Consider the following 23,608-nt stretch of genomic DNA (forward strand, 5'->3'; position numbering starts at 1 on the left):
TTTATATTAATATTTTTTTTTTACAAAGGCAAACAATCTGCATGTACGTCCAAATATTCACTATTTATATTATACAAGTTACAAATTTTGTATATGGGTGACTTCGTACCAATTTTGGTTCTTCGAAGAGGTGGGCAAAGTGGTTGGATAGAGTATCGGGGGTATCTATGAGGCACACTAAATGTTATTTGGCTTAGTAGAATCGGACAATCAATTTGGTTTCGTAGTAACTTGTAAAGAAAAATAAGATCTATTCCGTCCCTACGTTTTTCAAGGTTCATCGTATGAAATCCCTCAAGTCTCATTTTGTAAGAAGATCGTTTAGCCATTCCCTGCGAATATGCCAAGTGGCACACTTTTTGTTTCATAGAGATATCACAGTTAATCGCCATCATTTGGCGATGCATTATGTTTTAATGAGGTCGTAATGAGCTCCGGTACGATGGGGTTGGGGAAGGGGAGGGAGGCAGTTGTGCGCTGGCGATAACATTCCTTCGGATAGGGAGATGTGCGTGGTCATTACGGGTCGCAGCGCTGTATGTAGCCCCCCTTATATTACGTACTTCATTATTTCACTTTTCCGAAATTTGGCTCTACAGCTGCTTATATTAAAAAAACATGTTATTAAATCCATAACACAAAAGAAACATGTTGTCACATGTTTCTTATTAAATATATTTAAATGACGAATGTTAAGCAAGATGACCAGTGATATCTCGTTATACGTGGAGGTTATACATACATGTGATCACAGTTGGTTTCAACTAAAGCTTGTATATGATCTTTTTTTCTAGTAAAGTTATAAAGTAGTTAGGTTTAAACTTATTATTGCGTTGATGACTTTTGTTCACAAATGAATTGTACACAAATGAACTAATAAATCGATGGTGGCCATGGGTTAGCTGGCGTCCACTCTACCTGTTACTTACCTCCACGAAGCAGCTGATTCACGCGAGGAATGCCGTCGAACGAGCCCCCTGCGCACCGCGCCTGCCCGCAGCGCTTGCGCCCGCGCCGTCTACGAATTGCACGCTGGCGCTCATCTAGCTCTACATAATAGATTGTGGGCAATATTCTCATTTATATAGAGGTTCTTCGGTGTAAACATTGTCCATAAATCAACATCTACGGAGCACATATTTTATGGAAGAAATACTAGACACTTAGTAGAACGGTAGTATCTGATAACGACTAATTTTGTAACCCAACACCATTTTGATGGATTGAGAGGATCACGTCAGGCCGAAGGTGTCATTAAAATAAGGTGGTTGGTTTTCCTGTTCACAGTTATTGATTTGTGAATTGCTCATATTTTGTGCGCTCGTTTGACGTTCCTCGTTTAAATAAATACGCGTCGCAGAGGAACAACAATGCTACTAAATTAGTAATAAATACTAAACGCTATAATAAAACGAATGCAAAAACAGTGACTACATAACGTTTAAAAAGAGTGTATATGTTAACAACAATGTATTTATTCAGGCATTCTATAGAACACGTTTCTTAGGCATTGCGTAGAATACTAGGCATTGTATAGAATGCCAGCCGTAGATTTGGCACAACATTAAATACATAGGGCGTACTAGAAGTTTCCGGAACTGGCCATTTACATAAACAATATTTAAAAAGTAATTACAACATTTGAAAATAGAACTCTTTGGCTGTAGAATACAGTTTGTTTCACGTGACTGTCGCTAGTTTTTACATTGTGGCGTCATTTTAGAAATTGGTTGTCTACGTCACCATGGATTTCACTCGTGAAAATTTTCCTAATATAATTTTCTACGGTTTTAAGTGTAATTTAACAGCTTCAAACTGCTTTTGGCGATGAAGCACCATGCAAGACGACTATTTATAGCTGGTTTGCAGAATTCAAACGCAGTTTGTAGAATTCGTGTGAATCTCAGTGACGAATTTCGTGATGGTCGCCCGTCCACTGCTGTGAACAACAAAAACATCGATGCTGTGCGCCGATGATCAAAACATACAGGCATGTCACATACCATGAGGTTCGGGCATCTTTAGGCATAGGAATGAGTCAAATACAATCGATACTACACAAACATTTGGGTGTGAAAAATCTGTGCTCTCGGTGGATCGCACACAATTTGACTGAGGCTCAAAAAACGGATAGCGTCACTTGGTGCAATGCCATGCTTACCAGTTTCAATGAAGGGGCGTCAAATTTGGTGTGGGACATAGTAACAGGTAACGAAACATGGATTTATAGTTACGATCCCAAAACAAAGCAGCAATCGAGCGTATGGGTCTTTGGAGATGAGTCGAAACCGACCAAAGTGGCGCGCGTGCAAAGTGCTTCCAAGTGGATGATTGCTTCTTTTTTTAATAAAACTGGACATGTGGCTACGCTTGCTTTGGAGAATCGTTGTACCGTGAATAGTGATTGGTACACGACTGTTTGTTTGCCGGAAGTTATTGAAAAACTCCGTAAAAATAACCGTAAACGCCGTATCATCTTGCACCACGATAATGCCAGTTCTCATATGCGGTTGTGAGTTTTGTTTATTTCCAAAAATTAAGAACCAGTTACGCGGTCAACTATTTTCATCACCTGAAGAGGCTGTCGAAGAGTATGAAAAATATGTTTCAAAGATGTCACGGAGGAGTGGTATAAATGTTTTTTATGCCACTCCTCCGTGGTTTATTCCTACGAAAAAGCTTGCTTTAACGCTAACGGAGAATATTTTGAAAAACTATAAATTCATTTCTGACCATTTATAGTACTTTTTTCTTATTCATTCCGGAAACTTAAAATGCGCCCCACGTAAAAGACAAAAAAATCTAATTAGTAATTTCTGTTACGCGTTTCCGAGTTGGTTCGACCTTCTCCCGTGGGCTTAGGTTAGGTTAGCTGCCCGAACCGTAAGTTTGCGTTTCCGAGATCGGTCGAAAATTATTCAAAGATTTATTGGATTTGTTGCCAGTTCAAATAGTTTTAACCGGTACATTGAGTTTGATTTGTGTAGCGTGCAAATTTAGAGTATTCGTTTTTATTGCTACTAGGTATAATACATACATATTATAATATTTTGTTCTAAAAAATAGGAATTTTCTTAATCAAATATCATTCGTAATTTAATTACCAACGCTTCTAATTAGCTACTTATTCTTACAAGATGAACTATTGTGACACTTGGCGGTGCATAAAATATTCTTCTTAACACATATGCACTTCCTGTTATCGTAATGTGTTGTGTACCTATTTGACCTATTTGACGCCTTCCGTGGTCGAGTGGCTTGCACACCGGTTTTCAAGGTGTCGCCATCTCTGAGGTCCCAGGTTAGATCCCCGGCCGGGTCAGTGTAGAAACTAACTTTTCTATATTGTCTCGGGTCTGGGTGTTTGTGGTACCGTCGTTGTTTCCGATTTCCATAACACAAGTGCTTTAGCTACTTACTTTGGGATCAGAGCAACGTAGGTATGTGGTGTTGTCTAATATTTATTTATTTATATTTATTTACCTATATTTAACAAAGGACATTGCCTAACGCATGTTCGGCATTGTATATACATTGCCTGACTGTTTTAGGCATTGTATAGAATGATTTTTCTTCTGCGTCAATTTGGTCGCGCGTCATAAGCAAAACCTGTACTCATGTCAATAAATTTTGTATTATAAGTGTAACTACAACATAATATTATTTTTATTATAAAACTATATACTACATGTGCTTTTGCACGACAGCCACACTACAGTACAGCGTCAGTGAATTGTTTAAATATGTTTCATATTGAATGACCTCTGTGTCCCGGTCCCCAATAATTAATGTATGTATTTGTATCGTTACACTAATTATTACATACGTCTTTAAATAGTCAAGTGAAACGATGATATTTTACACAAACTGCTTATTCGGCCGCACAGCGTAAAAAACAATTGTGATTACTAGATTAGCTGTATTCCACAAACATACTGTTGCTAAGTTAACAGAGTACACATTACCTAACGTTTAATAGACGATAATAAACATCTCAGTTAAAAGTGAATAATTTAACCTGATCTTGCATACTTGTATTTTTGCAATGGGGTTCACAAATAACTAAATTGCCGAAACAGCTCGATTGCTCGGTGTAGGTATGTGGTTTAAAAAATACGAAACCGCTACATTAGCTTATATTAGCTTCTGCTATAGTATGACGGTATTTAGCTTCGGAGAAGATTAGTTTAATAAATTTGACGATTTCACGTGTAATAACAAGTGAAATAAAAATATTTTACATTTTAATTTATGTATACACCCACTTGTGGAAGCACTCGATACCGCGTGGACGTGGTAAGGGTCTAAACGTGTTTTCCTTCGCTTTGACCTATCACTTGCCGCATAGTGTTTGTAGTGACCGCCTCCGGTCGCCGAGACACCGCCGCCGCCGTGAACGACGCCGTGCTGTCTCGTATGGCTTTTCTCATGTAATACCAGGCACTTAAATTCCTTCCCGTCAAATTAGGTTATTCTTTTGGTTAACCCTGATAATGGCGATCGTAATGAAAATAGAAGGAGAGAATGCGAGTGATCGATTTAGCGCTTTCACCTTAAGCCATTGCCTTAAGTGACATTTCTTTGTACAGTAGCGAAAGAACGTTTCCTAGATTCAGTGAGAGGTGCGTAGCGGCCCCGCTGGCAACAGGCCCGCTCGGGGCGGTCGGGAGGCGGCGGCGGCGGCGGCGCGTGCCGAGCGAGCGCCGATCGATCGCTCGTGACACCCCGTATCTATCCCGAACTACGGTCGAACTTCGAAGGCTGTCATCCCGAATGCATAACACTACTCACCTCCTTTCGGGCATGGCGCTGGCGGCGCATTCACCAACAACTTACAAACAATATTTATAACTCGCATACGTAGTAGAAAATGAGCCAAAATTTTAAATGATATCGTTTTTTTATTTTATCGCCGTGTTTTCCGGTAATAGGTCAAACTAATAGCATAGGTGCTCTTACATACCGTACGTACACACGCACGAATTAGCTAAGTGGTAATTATTGTCGTCTAATAACATTAATATCGAATGATAATGCTAAGTGAGGCAATGTGACGCCGTAGACCATGTAGTACCTTACCTAATACCCAATTCCCATTAGCTAGTAAAAGACTACGTCGAAAATGCCCGCACGAAGCGAAGTCGAGCGTTTGAGATATCTTTTGAGTCGTGAGTAATGGTAGTAAGGGAGTTGATCCGATGAATGGCGAGAAAGAAATAAGATTAAACATTGTTCATTAATGAAATATTTGCCTGATAGGCTCGCTGCGCTGCTGGCCAATAAAAATCATAGCTCACGTGCCAGCGGTCACGTGCCGGGTGTAATAAGTGCAGAAGGAGTGTCGTGGTCGTGAGCTCGCGCATATCGGCGTAATAGGCGGCGTATTAGCTTGCGGTTGCGGCAGCGGCGGCGGGCGCAGGCGGCGGCGACGACTGTGATTCACAAGATGTTTTCATTCGGTGTGGCCGATAACGCTCCGCGCACGCGCCTAATGCCGTTAATGCAATTAATCGACAAGCAATTCAATATTTCCTTAGGCCTTTGACGATTTATCGAGTTCTTAGGTTTTCGCGATTGTTACACATAGGAAATGAAACTATTTTTCTGGATTTAAATCAACCGTGGCCATGGGACCTGTAAAGGGCCGGAAACGTCGGTTTGTTTGAAAAAAACAAATATACGCGATTTGAATCCGGAAAAATAGTATAATTTCCTTTGACGATTTGTTTTTCTTGGAGCCTTTAATTTATAGCTTAACAACAATGTAAAGTTCAAGGCTACTTCAAGCACTTTCCTTTGACCTATTGTTGTGTTTTATAAGACCACCAACAAAGGGCTTTGATGCTTTGTGCAAACAAGTCCTTCACTTGAAAATATGCTTTTCAATTTATCGACTGAGACTTTCGCATGAAACAGGTGTAATTTAAATGTCGGCACAACCTCTTTCAAGGGGTCGCGTTGAAAAGTTATTGATTAATTGCTTGTTTCTTATTTTACCATGTCAGAGTTTTCAATTCAATTTGTGTCTATCTCATCGTGTAGGCTCTTATCTACAGAGATCGTAATACGCAGAATATATTTACATAAACGTCAAATAATACCTCTCCTCCCTCAGAAATCCCGGAATTATTAAAAATACAAGACAAAATCAAAGCAAAAAAGTTCTATTATTATTTATAATTACAAAACTTGTCTTCTAAATGGACTGACTTCTAAATGTAGTAAAGTGGTTGCTAGTTACACATAAAAAATAAAGAACAAAATTCAACATAATAATTCTGGGATTTCAAAGGGCGGTTAATTTGTCCACTGTAAGTAAGTATTTAGTTTCAAGTTTTGGTGAATTTTCTTTGCCTATTTTCATCTCTGATTTGTTTATACATTGTTTATATCGTATGTCTGTAACTTGATTTTACTGATTATAATTTACTTCTTGAAAACACGCTTGTTTTGCGAAACTCTAATCCCACGAAGCGGCTCCTCCCTTTGTTGGAGCCGCCACGCGGAACGTCTGCTTATTGTGAATGTTTGGCGCGCCGATTATGTTATCGCACAATACATTAACAATAAAACATACGGCAGGGAAAATGTTATTAAGATAAGACTGCTCAGCACAATACGAAATGTGCTGTAGGTAAAACTTAAGCATTGTTGTTGATTTTTAAACGGAATAGATAAACGGAGATTCGCTTGGGTTCGTTCATGAGTTTGTTCGTGAGTTCGGCGGCTTGCGCTGCTCCTTAAGATTTAAATACAACTCTATGCCGCTCGGCGACATGAACGGTCCAAAGTTCAAGTGTCAAGATTCACGGGCTTTTGACAGTACATTATGAATTTTCTTTGCGGTTAGTGTACGTGGTTATACAACTAGTACCTCTAATAATAATAATAATAATACTCCATTTCGGCCAAAACCAATTATCCATAGTTTGTTAGTAAAGAACTTAGGAATAAGGTTAGTATGATGCTATTTAAATGCTAAAATAATAATAATAATAATAATAATAAGTTTATTTTCTCACCACAATATACAAAATACATTGGCATAATATCCAAAATAAAATACATAAAACAATAAATTATACTGTGGGAGACTGGTGCCTAAACTAGACGTATGATCTGTATTTCAGGTCACCAGGACTCCACCCCTTAGAAGATACTTGTTATTTTGAAATATGTACCAGTACATTGACAATTGAAGTAACTAACTTATCTATATATTAAGGTTTTACAAAGGAACATAAAAGAATATTTAAAAAAAAAAAACTGTTTATGCAGTGTTAGTTTGGTTAGTATAGGAATTGTGTATTTGTAAATTTGGGTGTGTGAGTGTGTGTGTATGTAATTATATGTGTGTAAATGTATATATATATATATATAGTGTATGTAAGCATGTGAATGTATGTGTGAGTGCGATAACGAGAGTATAGTGATAAGATTGGAAGAGTGACTGATGTGTTAGCGTGGCAAATAGTTATGGACAAGTTTTACCCCGTACAATAAAATGAAAACAAAAACAAAATAAACAAATAAATAATAATAATAATAATAACGCACACACTCAACATAGCCCCGCACTAGAGAAACCCTGTGTCGCGGGTGCCATGGACACACACATAGACAACCACAAATTACACCCAAACTCACGAGAGAAATAACTGTAGGCCATACAAATATTTCTCCCGGCCCGGGAATCGAACCTGGGACCTCTGCGTGGCAGTCCGACATGGTAACCGTTCGGCCACAGAGGCAGTTAAAAATAAAAGCTAAGATAATACAAATATTAAATTAAATTAATTACATATAAAAATAAAAATAAAATATAAAATAAGAAATAACAAAAATAAATCATAATTATACAATTAAAATGGAACAAAAACACAACCGCGAATAAATACAACATTAAATATAAAATCGAAATTAACATAACACACTTATGTAAACTTAAACTAGACCGCCACGTGTAGTTTCATCCAGTGGGCCTGGATGGGGCAGTCAATTTTATCTGCCGTAACTTTCAGAATGCTGTTGAGGCATCCCAACCACACGTTGCCAAAGTGAAGCCACGCGCTTCCTCAGAATGACATGAAAGCCATCTGTGCGTGTCTCAGCGAACATGCCTGAAGCGGTACAGTGTCTACTCCAGCAACAGCCTAAACGCGTTGTTATATAGTACCCTCAGCGTATTTAGGGTCACCTTATTATACTTCACCCACAGGCTACATGTGTAGAAGGTTTGACAGTATGCTTTTAAGGGCGTCATTTTAACCCCACTACAACGTGCAAACCTGCTCTCCGTTCTCTCTCTAAATCCACCAGATCAGACTGATCATCTGTCAATTTAAAAACTCTAGTAAGCTCACTGCCACAAAGGGAGACCGACGGTACAACGCCCACGTCTCCACCTCGCGGCTTAAACACCAGGAGCTCACTTTTCTTTGTATTATACCTGAGTCCTTGGGCAACAGCATAGTTTTCACATCTCTCACTGAGGGCACATATTGATGGGCTCAGCAGCACCATGTCATCTGCCTAGCTGATATTGTTAACTATAACGCCATCCAATGAGCAGCCCACATTAGTATTGCTGAACTCACCAATCAATGCATTTACATATATGTCTATAAGTAGAGCCGCTGTTTCCGCTTTTAAGTTATAAAACTCCTATATACATATTTAGATAGCTGTGTATTAGAGCGGGTCACACAGGCTGCATTAGCCGATTCGACGGGTAGCAGCTGTCAACATTTATTCACGTCAGACCCGGCACCCACTCTGCTTCTAATTTATGAGACATGAGTTTGTTGATTATGTAGTGATTTGGTTCTTCAACATTTAGCTCTTGTTAGATATAAACAAAGGTTTTGTTAAGTTAGGGGAATAGTCTTAAGTTATTGCAAAGTAAATATTGATCAGTAAATAAAAATGCACACACTCGTAGTGCCGCATTAGAGAAACCCTGTATCGTACACGTAGACAGCCACAAATCACCCAAAACTCACTAGAGAAATGAATGTAGGCCATACAAACATTTCTCCCGGCCCGGAAATCGAACCTGGGAATCGCCGTTATTTAAGATCTACCCGGGCCCAACAAATGTTAAGTATCATAGGAGGTAGGCCGTTTAGGGTCATTTACCTTGCTTGGGAGGCTGTTACCCGCCTCGCCGCCCGCCCTACATAAAGTAGAACCAGTCTTCCTTTACCGAGGTCAGAGGTCGAGCGAAGGTCATCGCTCATCCCCAAAGTTCACAAAGGTTATCGTTCGCAAGTTCAACAAAATGCAACGATGTCTGTAACGTGTAGGCTTTGCGCGCTGAATGCGCACAGCGTGAACAGCTTCTATGAGCGTGGGATTGCCAACTGGTTGGTTATACTACTCAATACGGGAAAATAATTAAAGTGGTAGGTTTTTAAACGCCCAGGCAATCAATTATTAATTTATGTACCTGATCCTAGTCTTATGGATTAGGTAAATATCAGGTATGGAGGTAGAGTGCTTGGGAGAACGAAGGCAGTTGCACGAGACACGGCTGGGAATGACCTAAGGGCCGTTTCACCGGTTGCCAACCACAGTGATGGAGCCGCCCGGGACTTTTCGTGAATTCGCGGGATTCGGGCGGAGCGCCGCACTTCGGATTCCTATAAATATTAATTTTAACTGCCTCTGTGGCCGAACGGTCCGGTCCCGGGATCGATTCCCGGGCAGGGAGAAATATTTGTATGGCCTACATTTATTTCTCTCGTGACTTTGGGTGTAGTTTATGGCGTTTTATGTGTATGACCATGAGTGTGTGCGTGTATATTATTATTAGTATTACCTGTAAATATCGTAGCGGGTGGTTCGTCCTCGCACGTGAGATGAGCGAATTGCGCAGTGCGCCACCTAACGCAATGTCTGTCGATACATGTCGCGGCGCGCGGATTCAGCTGTGCAAATAGCGGAGCGCGTGCGCCCGCGCTGCTATACCTCGCTCGCCTTCTTTGACTCTGGAATAATTTCTAACACGGCCGAGAGTAGCAGTAGTAGTAGTCTTATGTTCGGATGTTATTGTCAAAAATGTATTGTAAAAAAATCTAAATGACTTTAATTCTTTTTGAAATTATTTCCATTCTACTTTTTTGAAATCATCTCACGCCTTTTGTAGATGTACCTTTTGAGGCAGTAGCTTCGCTGAGTTCCATATCCGTTGAGGAAACACAAGTTTATCGCTTACTAAATCGGCTGGGCCAGATTACTTCCCAGGAATTTTTCTTATTAAGTGTTCTGATACTATTGCACTGCCCATCACTATACTATTTAGGAGATCTCTAACGGAGAGTGTTGTCCCAGACGTTTGGAAGAGGGCCTATGTAACGCCAGTATTAAAAAAGGTAACAAAGCTAATGTGTCTAACTATAGACCAATTTCTAAATTGTGCATCATCTCTAAGGTCCTTGAGAAAATCGTTTACAACCGAGTTTGTACCGCTTTAAATCATTCATTTTGCCCACATCAGCAGATTTTCTCTGATTCGGCTGAAAATTGACACGTGAAGGCCTCTTAATATATGAAGGCCGAATAATATTTTATTATAATTTGTGCTCAAAATTTGCTTTTCGCCAATTTCAAATATGGCCGTCATAGAAGCGTTCATTGACGACAGAGAAAAAAATGCTCAGATCTCTTTGAAAATTGGCGTATGGGGGTCTCTATGAGTGTTTGATAATAATTTGTGATCAAAATTGGTTACGGAAAGTAATTTTGAATATGGCCGCCAAACAAGCGTTCATAAAAATTAACTCTAATTCAACTGAAAATCGGCATTTGGAGGTCTCTATTGGTTTTTGATAATAGTTTGCGGTCAAAATATATTTTTCACCTTTTTTCTATAAGGCTACCATACAAACTCTTTTAGCGGCAGATTAAAATTTGCTCTAATTCGATTGAAAATGGACATGTCGGGGTTTCTAAGAGTGTTTAATAATAATTAGCGGTCAACATTTATTTTTCGCTATGGCTGCCATACAAACTTTTTTGGCGATAGATAAAAATGTCTTCTAATTCGACTGAAAATGGCTTGGCTTCAATTATAATTTGGGGTAAAAATTTTGTTTCCGCCGTTTTTCGATATAGCCGTATTTTTTTATGTAAATGGCTGTTGCAAAAACTTGCTTGGCTCGGACTGAAAATTGGCACAAAAAGATTGCTAAGATTGTTTGATAATAATTAGTAGTGAAAATATATTTTCGAGATTTTTAAATATGGGCGCCATTAAAGATCTAAATTTTTTAGAAACAAATTCGTGAGTGCCGAGGCCATAGGCCGAGGTCCGAGGAGGGCGACGCCCGAAGCGTCTGCACGCCATCGCATGGAGGTAATTTACGGAGGCGTAATGGATTACGAGTACAAGATCTCACAATTATAAAAATGTAAGGCATACTTCCAAGGCGTTGTTGTATCTCAACCGTCTCTCTGTTAGATTTAATTTTCCAGTATTTAGTGGGGAAAAAATGCCAAACTACTGCCGAATTTCCTGTGCTATAAATACCAAAACAACGATAACCCATAATATTCAGACCAAAACCAACTTAGAAATGTTCGTTTCTTAAATTGGCCCGAATCGGGAATCGACCCCCTCATCAAGCGCTCATTGTACTAACTGCAACACCCCGTAAACTGAACCCGACCACGCGCCGCAGGCCGAGCCCGACCCCACCGTAGGTGGGGTACAGTGCTCGTATATTACTATTTTCTTGATTTTGTTTTTGATTTTTTTTTCATTAATTATTCTGTCGTTCTTAGTTATTTCTTTATAATCATGATTACACCGTAACCTGTACTTTAAATATGTTGCGTTCGCTTGCAACTCTTACTTTATAACGTATTATGTATTCTAGATTAAGCAGCAATTTTACATCGCATTTCCGATTGGCAAGCCTTAAATAATAAATGAAATTAACGCCCATACCAGGAAGACCCTTGTTACCTGGTACTCAGATGTTGCAAGGAATGCAGTGGATAACAAAACTTAGGTCTGATATAAATAAATGTTTTAGGTGCATACCATGCTCATATATATGGTTAATTGTAGTGAGTCACTGTGCGATGTGCAGTATGTGGTGTGGCGGATCAAGCAGTAAAATACTCCGTGTCTAATCGGCTCTTGCGCAGCGCGAAATGCGCGCCATCCGTGCAGCGAAATTTTTGAACATTCGTTTTCATATTTGTTACTGTGGTATTTAAAAAAGTTAATTTAAAACAAAGAAAAGTTGTCTATAGTTTCTAATTATAGCATTCAAAAATACCATTTTTAACCAGAATGCATTGAATCTCAGAATCTCTTGTGGTTTGTTCTCTATCGACGGCGCCGGTTCATTGCAATGTAGCACCGCAATTGTCTGCTGAAAATGTGTCTGCATAATTATCATCATAGTATATCTTGTAACACATCATACCCAAGGCTATTGTTAACGTACGGAGTTAATTTATTGGACATAATTGATAGCGTACACTGAACTATATTAAGTGGACAGAAAACTGTGTTCGTGTTTATTCGTTGAGTGACTCAGAGCAAATCCTTTTCTTTTATAAACTTTAGTGATTATAACAAAGTTCTCTTTTCGACCATTCGGCCCCTTTCGACCCCTCTCACGCATACAGTTGTAAGTATTTTTTATGTAAAATCAGTTTTTTTGCGTGTCGTAACTTAATGACTCGTTAAAAATTACTCCGTAAAACAAAAGTTGGAAGAAAGTTAGCCGTTTTCGAGGTTTTGAATAGCACATCGTCGAATATTCAAACTGTTCCCGCGCAAACAGTTGTAATTACATATACAATATTATGCGACGAAGCATTCTGCGATTGCTCGACCAATCACGCGTCGCAACTCCAACGTTACGACGATACGCCGACGCGACGAAAAACTTGTCGCGCGTATTCTTTATTAGAAATAATATTTTCAAACAATTTAATAGTTTAAAGTACAAGAGTTATTTACAATAATGGTTAGTGACAGTTCACATAAATTTAGCCTTAAAATATAATAATAATTATGAATTAGAAAGACATAACCTTCAAAGTCCCGGTAAATATTTAAATTACAATCTATTTTTATGACAAACATTTCTCTCAAGTGACCAAAATTTAATAGCACTGTGAGAGAACAAAAGTACCGAGAACGGACACTCTCCGCTCCTCCCTAGCTTTACATATCGCACCACGCCCCGCACATTGACGGTCACATAGACTGAACGACAACAGTCGTCGGCGAGCCGTTTTCGCATAAGACGGCTTTGATATTTGAATATAGTTTTCATTTATTCATTACGAAATTTGGACGTCAATAAATAACATCATCTATACGTTACTATTTATAATGGTCGTGCTGTGTACGGCCGTTTATAATCATCTAAACAGGATAAAGAGGGGAGTTTCTTTCGTTTTCTGAAGGATGAAACGAAGTAAGTATAAAAAACTTATGTCTGAGACTCATTCGGTTATTGTTTTTTTTTAGTGCAGAGTAATATATAATACAGATTTATTATATCAATACAATCAGACGCCACAACTTCGTGAGCTAGTAGACAAGGTTTCGCGAATTTTCAATTTATATTGCCGATAAATATGACGTAGTGAATATACCTAATTATTAACTAAGCAATAGTAAACTTGGACACGCAATTTCAAATACTTTGGTTACCTTATTTAAAGGTACCTGTCCAAAATATAACATTTTACGTGCTTTTAATATATTTTTTAAATAAATCGTCAATATTATTCTAGTTAGTGAATAAATGAAAAATATAATATTATATCGATATAAGTTCCTAATGAACATGTGTAATTATTAGGATTCTATTAATAGAATTATAGGTAACAGATTCGCGTTAGAATTTTCGCTATGTCGCCGCTCTGACCACGTAACGTAATAGTATGAGAAAGTGATGGGTAACCCTGCCACTAGACGCACACATTCGCGCGAGTACAAATAGCGCTTTGCTGTATGTAGTAGTAGGTAAATACCTTTCGAGCGTTGTATAGAGTATCCGGGGTGTGGCACTGTTCTAATTTTAGATTTTCAAATATTTATTGGTCCAAATAACGATTTCACTATAGTTTTTATTTTATCCACATTTTCTCATCATAACCTAACAACATACGACTTTTTTTTTGTTGGAAAGAACACAGAGAGCAATTCTCAAGGTATCCCTTTTCCTACCTTATCGTCACGCCACAGCTGACCTTTATAGGAGAACCAAGGTTTTGACTGTGCGCCAGCTCTTCGTTCTTGACATTATATTAAAGCAACATACCTCACTCACCTTTTCTCCGTCAATGGATGTTGGACAACGGCGTTTTAATCCTGTAAGACGATACAACCGACTTTCTAAAAAGTTTTCAAGCCGATTCTTTTGCTTTCTGGGTTGCTACCTTTATAATAATATAAATAGGACATTGACCATATTCCCTTTAAATAAAAACTCTTGCAAAAAGAAAGTAACAGAATGGTTGCGGGGGCTGGATTATGATGAGACCGAAAAGTTACTGGCTGCTCCAGAATAGTTTAACACATAGTAGATATACATATTGTAAATAAGTTGAAATATAAACATACACACACAGACCTACACACACACACACATACACACACACATACTAACACACAATCGCTAAAAGGAATAAACTAATCCTACTAACACTAGTTTTCAACGCTTTTATTTATCAATTTTTTGGTTTTTTATGTTTTTCTTTAAAAAAAAAAAAAAAAAGTTATAATTGTTTATCCCACAGTTACCGCATTAGAGAATTTTGTAATTTCATAATTATATTGGAAATGTTATTCCCAAGGGGTGGAGACCTGATGACCTGAAATACAGGCCTTGAGCCTAGTTTAGGCGTCAGTCTCCCACAATATCTTTAGAATAGTTCATATTGCACTTGTATTATGTTTATTATGTTGTATTGTGGTGAGAAAATAAATAAATTATTATTATTATTATTATTATTTTGCTGGTCTAAATTGTTGAAACAAACGTCGTAACTTGCTGTTACGACTATTATGTACGTTCAATAAATTAAATTTGCATTTGTAAACAATCGTATATCAAGGATACGACTTTATGTAGGGCTGTGATTTTTTACGACCTTTTGTGTATTTATTATTTTAATAAATACTAAATAATATGGATGTTTTAATTCAAAATATCGAAGAATCTCATTAGTGAAAAGCTTTTACATAAAAATATTACCTATTTACGTTTTTAATCTTTATTTATAGAGTCATCACTTCCCCTTGGTGTTGTAGAAACGTAGGAAATGTGCGAATCTGTATTAATTACCAATTTTTCTTTTGCTAAGAGATTTAGATGATTCTATTTGGGCAAAATTTAATACAACTTCACTCGTCATGTACAAAATTAAAATGTCTAAATTCAACTCAGAGTCTGAAAAATCTTTGTAGTAGCCCTAAACGGACATGCATCCAGGTTAAAGAAGTTGTCGTTACTCATCTTCAGAACAAGGTCATATACTACCGCTACGACTTGGTAACCTAAAGTTCTACGACATTAGTTCTCGGCAAAATACAACTATGAACTTTGTAATAAATGTTTTTTCGAAACTTATTTTTATTCTCATAAAGATTATTTTTGGTTTCGGCTTATAAATACGGCTTTCTGATTGATGTTAATTATTGCGAAATATACCACCGACACCTATATTACAAACATCCATATTTGTACGAAACGCATAAACCTAGATTAAAAATTTAAACATCTGTCTCTCGAAATGTTGCTTTTAAGAGTTACGACTACTTGCTTGGGACGCGAACACGAACGTCGAACGAAGTGCTATTTTGATAAATGTTTACAATGAAGGCGACATCCGCCGGAATTGAATGCAATAGGGTGAAAAGCGGGAAATAAAATAATTCAGGCCGGCGGGAGCGGCGGCGGCGGCGCCGGGGGATAAATCACGCCCGCCACGACACTTTGTTCTCCGCGTTCGCGGGGAATATGAATGGGCACAGAATTCATAACAACCGGCAAATTCACTAGCTTTGGAAAGTGAGTTTTCAGAAACAGTTCTACCTCTGTGAATAAAATCATAAAATCGCGAGTTTATCTAACGCCTGTATACTCTGCCACCGCCGTCTGGTCGACAGCTGTGTCTGTGATCGTTTGGCATAAGAAAAGGAACGAAACAGTGCATCGATTAAGGCGGAGAAAACTGTTTGATCCAAAAGCTGTGTCAGGGCAAAACTTAGAAGATTTTATTTACACTTTTTCTTAAAAAATTTGTATCCACTTATATTGGAACTATGAGTACACTAAAAAAATTTTGATTTGATGCAAAACGACGCGACCGCACGGAGTGAACGTCCGTCCATTCAATAAAAATGAGCCAAATCCAGTTGCTGACCGCGCTTGGAATAAGGCACTGTTGTTTGTCGTGAGATTTATCATGTATATGTAAAGTGTCATATTTTTATTTTGCTTTTATTACAGGTCCGCTGGGCCCTCTACCGAATGTGACAAGTGCCGACGTGGGGTTGAAGGAAGGCAGTTGCGCGCTCGGTGACGTGGTCTATATGTCGGGCGACGAATTTCCGGGATCCGGCCCGTGCGAGCGCTGCCGCTGCGCGCACGGCGGCGTGCAGTGCGCTCGCACGCGCTGCGAGCCTCGGCCCGGCTGCAAGGCGCTGCACCGCCCCGACCATTGCTGCCCCACATACCAGTGCGGTGTGTACATACCATGTATTCCCTCCCCTCTATAACATCGGGTCCTTCAAACGTAGTGTGAAGAAGCATTTGGCCAGACCGGCAAAATGATAGTGACGGAGTGAAGATATTTGTGTTTTCCATCCGTTACTCTCATCTCTGGACTGTATTCGCACTTTCCATCAGGCGCGGTGCAGTCATTTTGCCGAGTCACAATAAAAAAAAAAATAAAAAAAAAATACCAGTATTCATAACACATTAAGCAATAAGCGGCTACACTGCTCTCATTACTTTACTGACCGCTCACATATTCAGGGACCTAATTTTTTGTAAGTCAAAAGAATGTACCCCAAATACTATACCACAGAATACGTGAGACTAGTGTCATACCAAACTTATAAAAAGTATCGGATGTTGCAGAATGTGAGCAGGAGGGTCGCGTATATGGCAACGGCGAGAAACTGGTGGACCCGGCGGACCCGTGCCGAGTGTGCTACTGTCAGGGCGGCGAGGTGGTATGCCGGCGCATCGCGTGCTTCTTGCGCGATGATTGCTCGCCGCGACTTGTGCCAGGCCGGTGTTGCCCCGAGTACGACAACTGCCCGCTCAGAGGTAACACGCCTCGATGTTTAATAAATGATATTTGCTAGAAATCTACAATAATAATACTAAATAATGTTTGTAAAATCTACTTATACGAGTATAATCAATGATCTTATATATGTGTATATAATTTTACATATAATTCTTTGTTAGAAAGCTCATCACCTTGGTATTCATGGCTCGCATTTGCGTTGGCTTACTTCGTATTTGGGAAATCGCACGCAGCTCATTGCAATCTATGGTTACGAGTCCGTTCCTTTTGAACCTACATCAGGCATACCTCAGGGCTCTAATTTGGGTCCTCTTCTGTTTGTATTATTTATAAATGATCTTGTGGATTCCATTTCTTTGCTCCTGTCTAGCTTACGCTGATGACTTAAAAGTATATTGCGAAATAAAAAGTGACAAAACCATTCCAAAACCCAAATGGGTTACCATACTGTTACTGGTATGATTTTTTCCTTGGTCCGCAGCAATTTAGAGTATTGTTCAGTTATATGGTCACCCTTTTATAATTATCATATTGACGAAGGCGGCTTCTTCGGAGCTTGAGCTCTAGGTTTGGAATGCGTAGGAAATTGGATACTTACGAAGCAAGACTCAAATATTTTAAGGTACGCCCTCTTCAGTACAGACGTGTGATACTGGACTATTCCACACTGTTTAAAATTATCAACTTTGAAATGGACTCAAGTAAGGTCTTAAGCCACGCCTTGTTTAAGATTGGTAATAAATGTACCCAAATAACTTTATCTTTGCCATGTACCACTAACAATGTCTCATATAATGATCCTATTTTTCGCATGTTTAGAGCTCATAACAACTTTTCTACAGATTTGGACTTATTCTCCCATAGTCGCTATACTTATTTAAATATTTATAAGGAGAAGCTGATTATGTTGGATATTTAAGAATCTCACTGTTTTTATGTACGTGTAACATGATATTTTGCTATTGTTTTTAAGTGCAAATTTTTTTTTGTTATGTTTAATAGTCTGTTAATTTGTAAGTACTTTATTTATTTCGCAAATGCCGTGAGTGGCTGTCATAGGAATACAAATTTACTCCTATTATAATGCCTGTTAACTTTAAGCATCTTCACAGTTTGTAGCTATGCCAAAAATAAATAAATAAATAAATTACATTCTATATGGTTGCAGGAGTCACGGTGGTACCAGGCGTTACTCCCTCCACAACAACAGAAATCATCCAGAGTAGCCCCGCGCTCCCTCCAAAAGAAATCATGAAACAAGAGATCACCATCAAAGAGATCACCCCCGTCTCCGAAATACCAGTGATCCCTGAAGTGAAAATTAAGGAAATTTTGCCCTCACCCAGCATCGAGGTCACAGAGTACTCATCCTCCAAGTCCCCCCTGATCGTGCGAGAAGCTACATCTGAAAAGCCTTTGACACAAGACGATGCACTGGCGAAAAATGATACTCCTGTTGTTATAGAAGTGCAATCAACCTTAGTACCTATGCTAATGCCGTCCGAAGTCTCCACGGAAGGCAGCGAGAGCAATCCGGATACAAAAGCCACGAATGACTCCCCTCCGTCCAAGATTAGTTTCTCAACTCAAGATTCCATCAACAGCGAAATTTATCCCTCAATTCAGAGCAGTTCGCCAACAATGGGTGTACCATCTATCAGCCTAAATGGTGCTTCGACTGCCACTACCAAAGCCCCTGTTATCGAAGAAGAAGATCCTACAATATTTGACCACAACCCGGCTTTCCCGCCTCTACCTGATGACTTGTCGGTTTTGCGAAACCATGAAGATGAAATTCTTCCGGAACAAATTCCAGAAGAACACGTTTCTGAACCGCAGGAAGTTGTAATTATTTCTGACGCATCTTCTTCCCCTGAACTGGATACAAAAACAGCTATCCCAACTCGAAAAAATATTTTAAACGAAGTGCCGCTGACTACTACTAACGCACCATCTACTACAATAAAAGACGAAAAAACCTCGACAGTTCTAATTAATTCCAATGACTTAAGTACGTCTAATTATGTAAACACGCTTAATAACTTAAACACAGCTAGTGATTTTAGTACTGCTGAAGCAATGGCTACAACTAAATTAGATTCAATTGTTGGCACTCAGAGCACCATTACACGTGTGAAGGACAGCCCTATGCTAAATATTAGATCTGCTATTCCCACTGAAATATTGAACATTCCGTCATTCGTTCCCGATGAAATAACAGACGAAGTTGACGTTGACGATGTCATCAAATCTATCCCAGAAAGTGTTTCAGTCCCCGCATCAAGTTTTACAGTGGAAGGTGACAAAATTGTGAAAATAGATGATAAAATAATTGCTACGTTTCAAACACCTACCCAATTTAAAACAGTGCCTATTCCTACAGTAGCAGATCCTAAAACTGTATCTGAAACTGAGTCACAGAAAGTATTTGAAACAGTACTACAAAAATCATCTTCTGCTGCCATTCAAACACCTCAGGAATCAACAGTAAGCTTGATAGCCAAACCTCACGTTGTTACTGAGGGCACGCTACAGACTGAGTTAAGCTCATTACCTATCGAAACCAGTGACCAAAATCCAAAAGAAACACCTGAGATTAGTTCAAAGGAAAGTGTCATTACTTCGACTGAAAGTTCCTTGTCCACAGAAGAACCCACTACCAAAATATCTAAGCCGTTAGAATCAGATGTAATTACGGTATCCAGTGCAGTACCGTCAACTGATAATCAATCGTTTGAAAATTTTGAAACAACCGAATTTATTTTTATTTCGTCTGGTTCGACAGAGAGCGTAACAGATGCCGTCGAATTGATTAAGATATCCGGTGAACAAGAACAAAGTTCTGCCATAATCGAGCCTGCTCAAAGCCAAAAGAACAATGTCCTCACGGACCTTATCACCTTAGTGGGTGACGTAGCATCAATTGGTGACCACACAGACGTTCCTGACGCCCTTCGTCAAGCAACATCTTCCGTCACCAGTATCTCGGAATCTGAAGATCTAATTCCCGTTAACCCTGGCTACAAAAGCAAAAACAGTAACTGGAACTTAAACTCTATCACTGAAACATCGCAAGTCAAAAGCAAGAGTCCGACGGTAAACAAACAGAGAATTGTGGAGATCGAGGGCGAAGATACTGATACCATTACAGACTCTCCCCCGCCCAATGACAAGGTGGAGCCGACGACAAAGCGGCCTATCATAGACAACGTGTCCGACGACAAAAAGCCGGAGAATATAACGAGTAATAAGGAAATAGAAATTATCACCAAATCTTACGTGCCTACTATCAACAGACGGCCGACGAAGATTGTTATGAAAAAAAATAATGAGAAACCAGTAGCTGAAGAAACGGCGACAGAAGACACATTCGAGTCCAGCGAAGAGGAGTCGGTCACCGAGAGCCGTACCAGCACCGTCACTGCCGCCGTTGCAGAAACGACGGAGGAAGACGAATCCTCACCCGCTGTGCAGTGAAAGCTATTCATTAATCCACGAAACCCCTATCCTGAGCATTTTGTAGGGAGTATGCTTCGTTATTGAAGCTCCTATTTAACTATAGAGACTATTAGGTTATCAGAACGAGAAATTATTATTTGTCAATTTGATCCGAGCGCGGAAACAGTTTCCGTGTGACGAAGCTCACTCGTGTAGTGTAGTGTAGTATAAGTAGACGACCGAGACTCTCGGTTTAATTTTTGTGTACTAGTTGGACAAATTATTTATAATTATTATAAACTAGATGTAAAGGAGCGACCCTCGCGCTGTCCGCAATGTGTCAAATTATGCAGGATACTAAGTGTAGGCGCATGCGCCAGCTGTCGATTTGTCGGAGCGGGTGATTTGCGCGCTAGCTAAGTTATTATTTATTTGTTTAGTGAGAGTCGCGGTAGAGTGATCGTAAGTAAGCAACCAAGCTAGTCAACTTGTGACGCCACGTTGCCATTACTGCTAGCTAATGTAACGAAACATGACAAACACTCGCGTTAACGTAAGCATTCCATAGTTTTAGTTCCTTTAGGTTGAATCATAAGAACAAAGTGTGCGAGCGCGCGCGGCGAGCAGGTGTCGCTGCTCCCGCGCATAACAAAATTTGGTACAAATTTGATATTATAGAGACATTTATGATGCCGTCAGACGTACTGTAGAGCGCAAATGTGTTCGCACATAGGTATATTTATTATTCACGTAGTGGCGGGACGGAGGTCGGGCAGAAGGCTCATTGTAGCGTAAGCTGTACTGTTCCCTTGCCAGTGTCAATTCAGTATGTCATCGCGCCGGCGCCACGAGGCCGCGCGGCCGCCCTGGCCGCCGGCGATCGCCGCCCCTCGCGGCTCGGTCTGTGTTTCTTGCTCCGGAAGACCGCGCCTTTTCCCGGGCAATAAGCGCATGCTCATTATTTTATTTTATTATTATTATTGTTTTTTTACAAATAAAACAAAACTAGACTGAAATCGTGTTTTTTTTAAATAGTAAATAATTAATAAAATTATATAGAAAAACGCTCGTTATTTGAACAGTCCCATATCATTCTACATAAGTTTTGTTTATAAGTAGTGCCCCTCGTTATCAAACTCTTGATTATGCAGGAAGGGCACTATGACCTGTGCGCGCAGGAACCTTACAAGTTCAGGTTCTGACCTCAGATCAACAACTGTACAGGGTCCTCACAGACCTCTGTCGCTTAACTTCATCCGGTTCTTCGAGAGGCTAGTGCCTCGGGTGAGCCGCCCCGGGTGCAAGTACAGTACCCTCCCTATTTTCCTGATAGGTACTGGAGATGTAGGCATGCTCACTTCCCGTTGCGCGTTGCACAACTAGCAGTTGCCACCGCTAAACCGTTGACTCTGAGTCCACAACCAAATCTCCTCATTGGAGGCGGAGCTGTAAGACACGCTCACCTTTCCGACGCCGAAAAACGACGTCTCTCCAGTTCCCAATAACCTATCTATCTTATTCTCTTATATCTCTGATATCTAGCTTATTCTTTAGTAGTAAACGCAAAGGCATATCACTGGCGGAGGACTTGGCCAGGACGCCCGCTGTATCCTGGTCTTGCTGTCGAGTCCGTAGTCTCTCCGGAATACCCCTATCTGACCCTATCGGGTCGGTAGGTTGGGACTCATTGCTTGAACAGTCAAGAAATTAGTTTTATGTTTAGAACAGAAGCTATTTTTCTGTTCACGCTCAGGCCCGCACTGGGGCAATTTGTGTCGCGGGTGCCATGGACACACACATAGACGACCACAAATTACACCCAAACTAATGAAATAAATAAATGTAGGCCATACAAAATATTTCTCCCGGTCCGTCCCGGTCTCTGCAACGCAGATGTCCCAGATTTGATTCCCTCTAATCGGTAATCGTTCGACCATGAAGGTCCGTAAATAAGTACTTATTACATAATTGAGATTAAAATATCTCAACAAAAAATATCTTCTCTATGAGGTCTACGCGACGGCACGAGACCTTGCCTTGTCGCGGTATGTATCTAGGCCCTTCATTTCTAAGTTACATGCATTTGTATTAGTTACATAGTAAGCAAAGAGAAACGAAAACATCATAATAAAACATGTCCGACATGTCCCTAAGAATTGCAAAAGTTAAGTGGCAATGTGCAGGGCACATTGCTCGAAGAACAGATGGCCGTAGGGGCCGTACAGTTCTCGAGTGCAACCGCGTACCGGAAGACGTGGTTCTTAAGAAAAATATAGGTTTTACAACTTAACCACCTAGGACTTAAATTAAGTAACATTAGCATGCCAGTGCAACTTACTGTAAAATACTAGACAGTATTTTGTCAAGCAAATATGAGGAAAATAGTACATAAATAATGTTTATTTATTTATTCGTGTTCAGATTACAAAGATCCATAAATACATACCTTATAGACTAACATACATAATAATACAAAAAAAACTACTCATATAATATATACCTTAAGGAATAACATACATACAATATAATAAAACACTATTTCTAACTAAGCGACGTGTGGCGCAATCTGGTGTCAGGTAACCGGCCGCGGAATCGCCGATACATGACACCCTTCGGCCAAAACTCGTCCTTCATGAAGGTCGATAGATGTCCGGTCGGCACTCTCACCACAAACGAATTAAAACTTACGTTGTGGCGAGACTCCAACCGCTCGACCCCCAGGGTGTATTTGGCTTTATGTCTGATGTACTCCACTATCACCTCAGACTTCGTGGAGTAATGCAGTCGTGTCAGGTACAGCCGCGTCGTCGGTATGGCCGGACGCAACAGGAAGTTCGGTCCTGTCGGTGCTGTGCCACACTGGTTACGCCTGGTC

General features: G+C 39.7%; 1 protein-coding gene across 2 annotated transcripts in view; it reads left to right on the forward strand.

Annotated features, from left to right (window-relative positions):
- The window catches only part of LOC113237376 (mucin-17), a 39,969-nt gene extending 18,223 nt beyond the window's left edge, over positions 1–21,746 (forward strand). Inside the window, exons 3-6 of one of the 2 annotated variants that reach the window (XM_026473806.1) lie at positions 16,488–16,721; positions 17,121–17,312; positions 18,464–20,474; positions 20,595–21,746. In XM_026473806.1, coding sequence (XP_026329591.1) covers positions 16,488–16,721; positions 17,121–17,312; positions 18,464–20,474; positions 20,595–20,772 — 2,615 coding nt within the window. In that variant the 3' untranslated portion in view covers positions 20,773–21,746. Of the gene's footprint in view, positions 1–16,487; positions 16,722–17,120; positions 17,313–18,463 lie in introns of both variants that reach the window. The other variant, XM_026473805.1, reaches the window with a different exon arrangement.
- The last annotated feature ends 1,862 nt before the right edge of the window (positions 21,747–23,608 follow it).

Source organism: Hyposmocoma kahamanoa, unplaced genomic scaffold (genome assembly GCF_003589595.1).
Source record: "Hyposmocoma kahamanoa isolate Upper Pololo Valley unplaced genomic scaffold, ASM358959v1 93, whole genome shotgun sequence".
NCBI lineage: Eukaryota > Metazoa > Arthropoda > Insecta > Lepidoptera > Cosmopterigidae > Hyposmocoma > Hyposmocoma kahamanoa.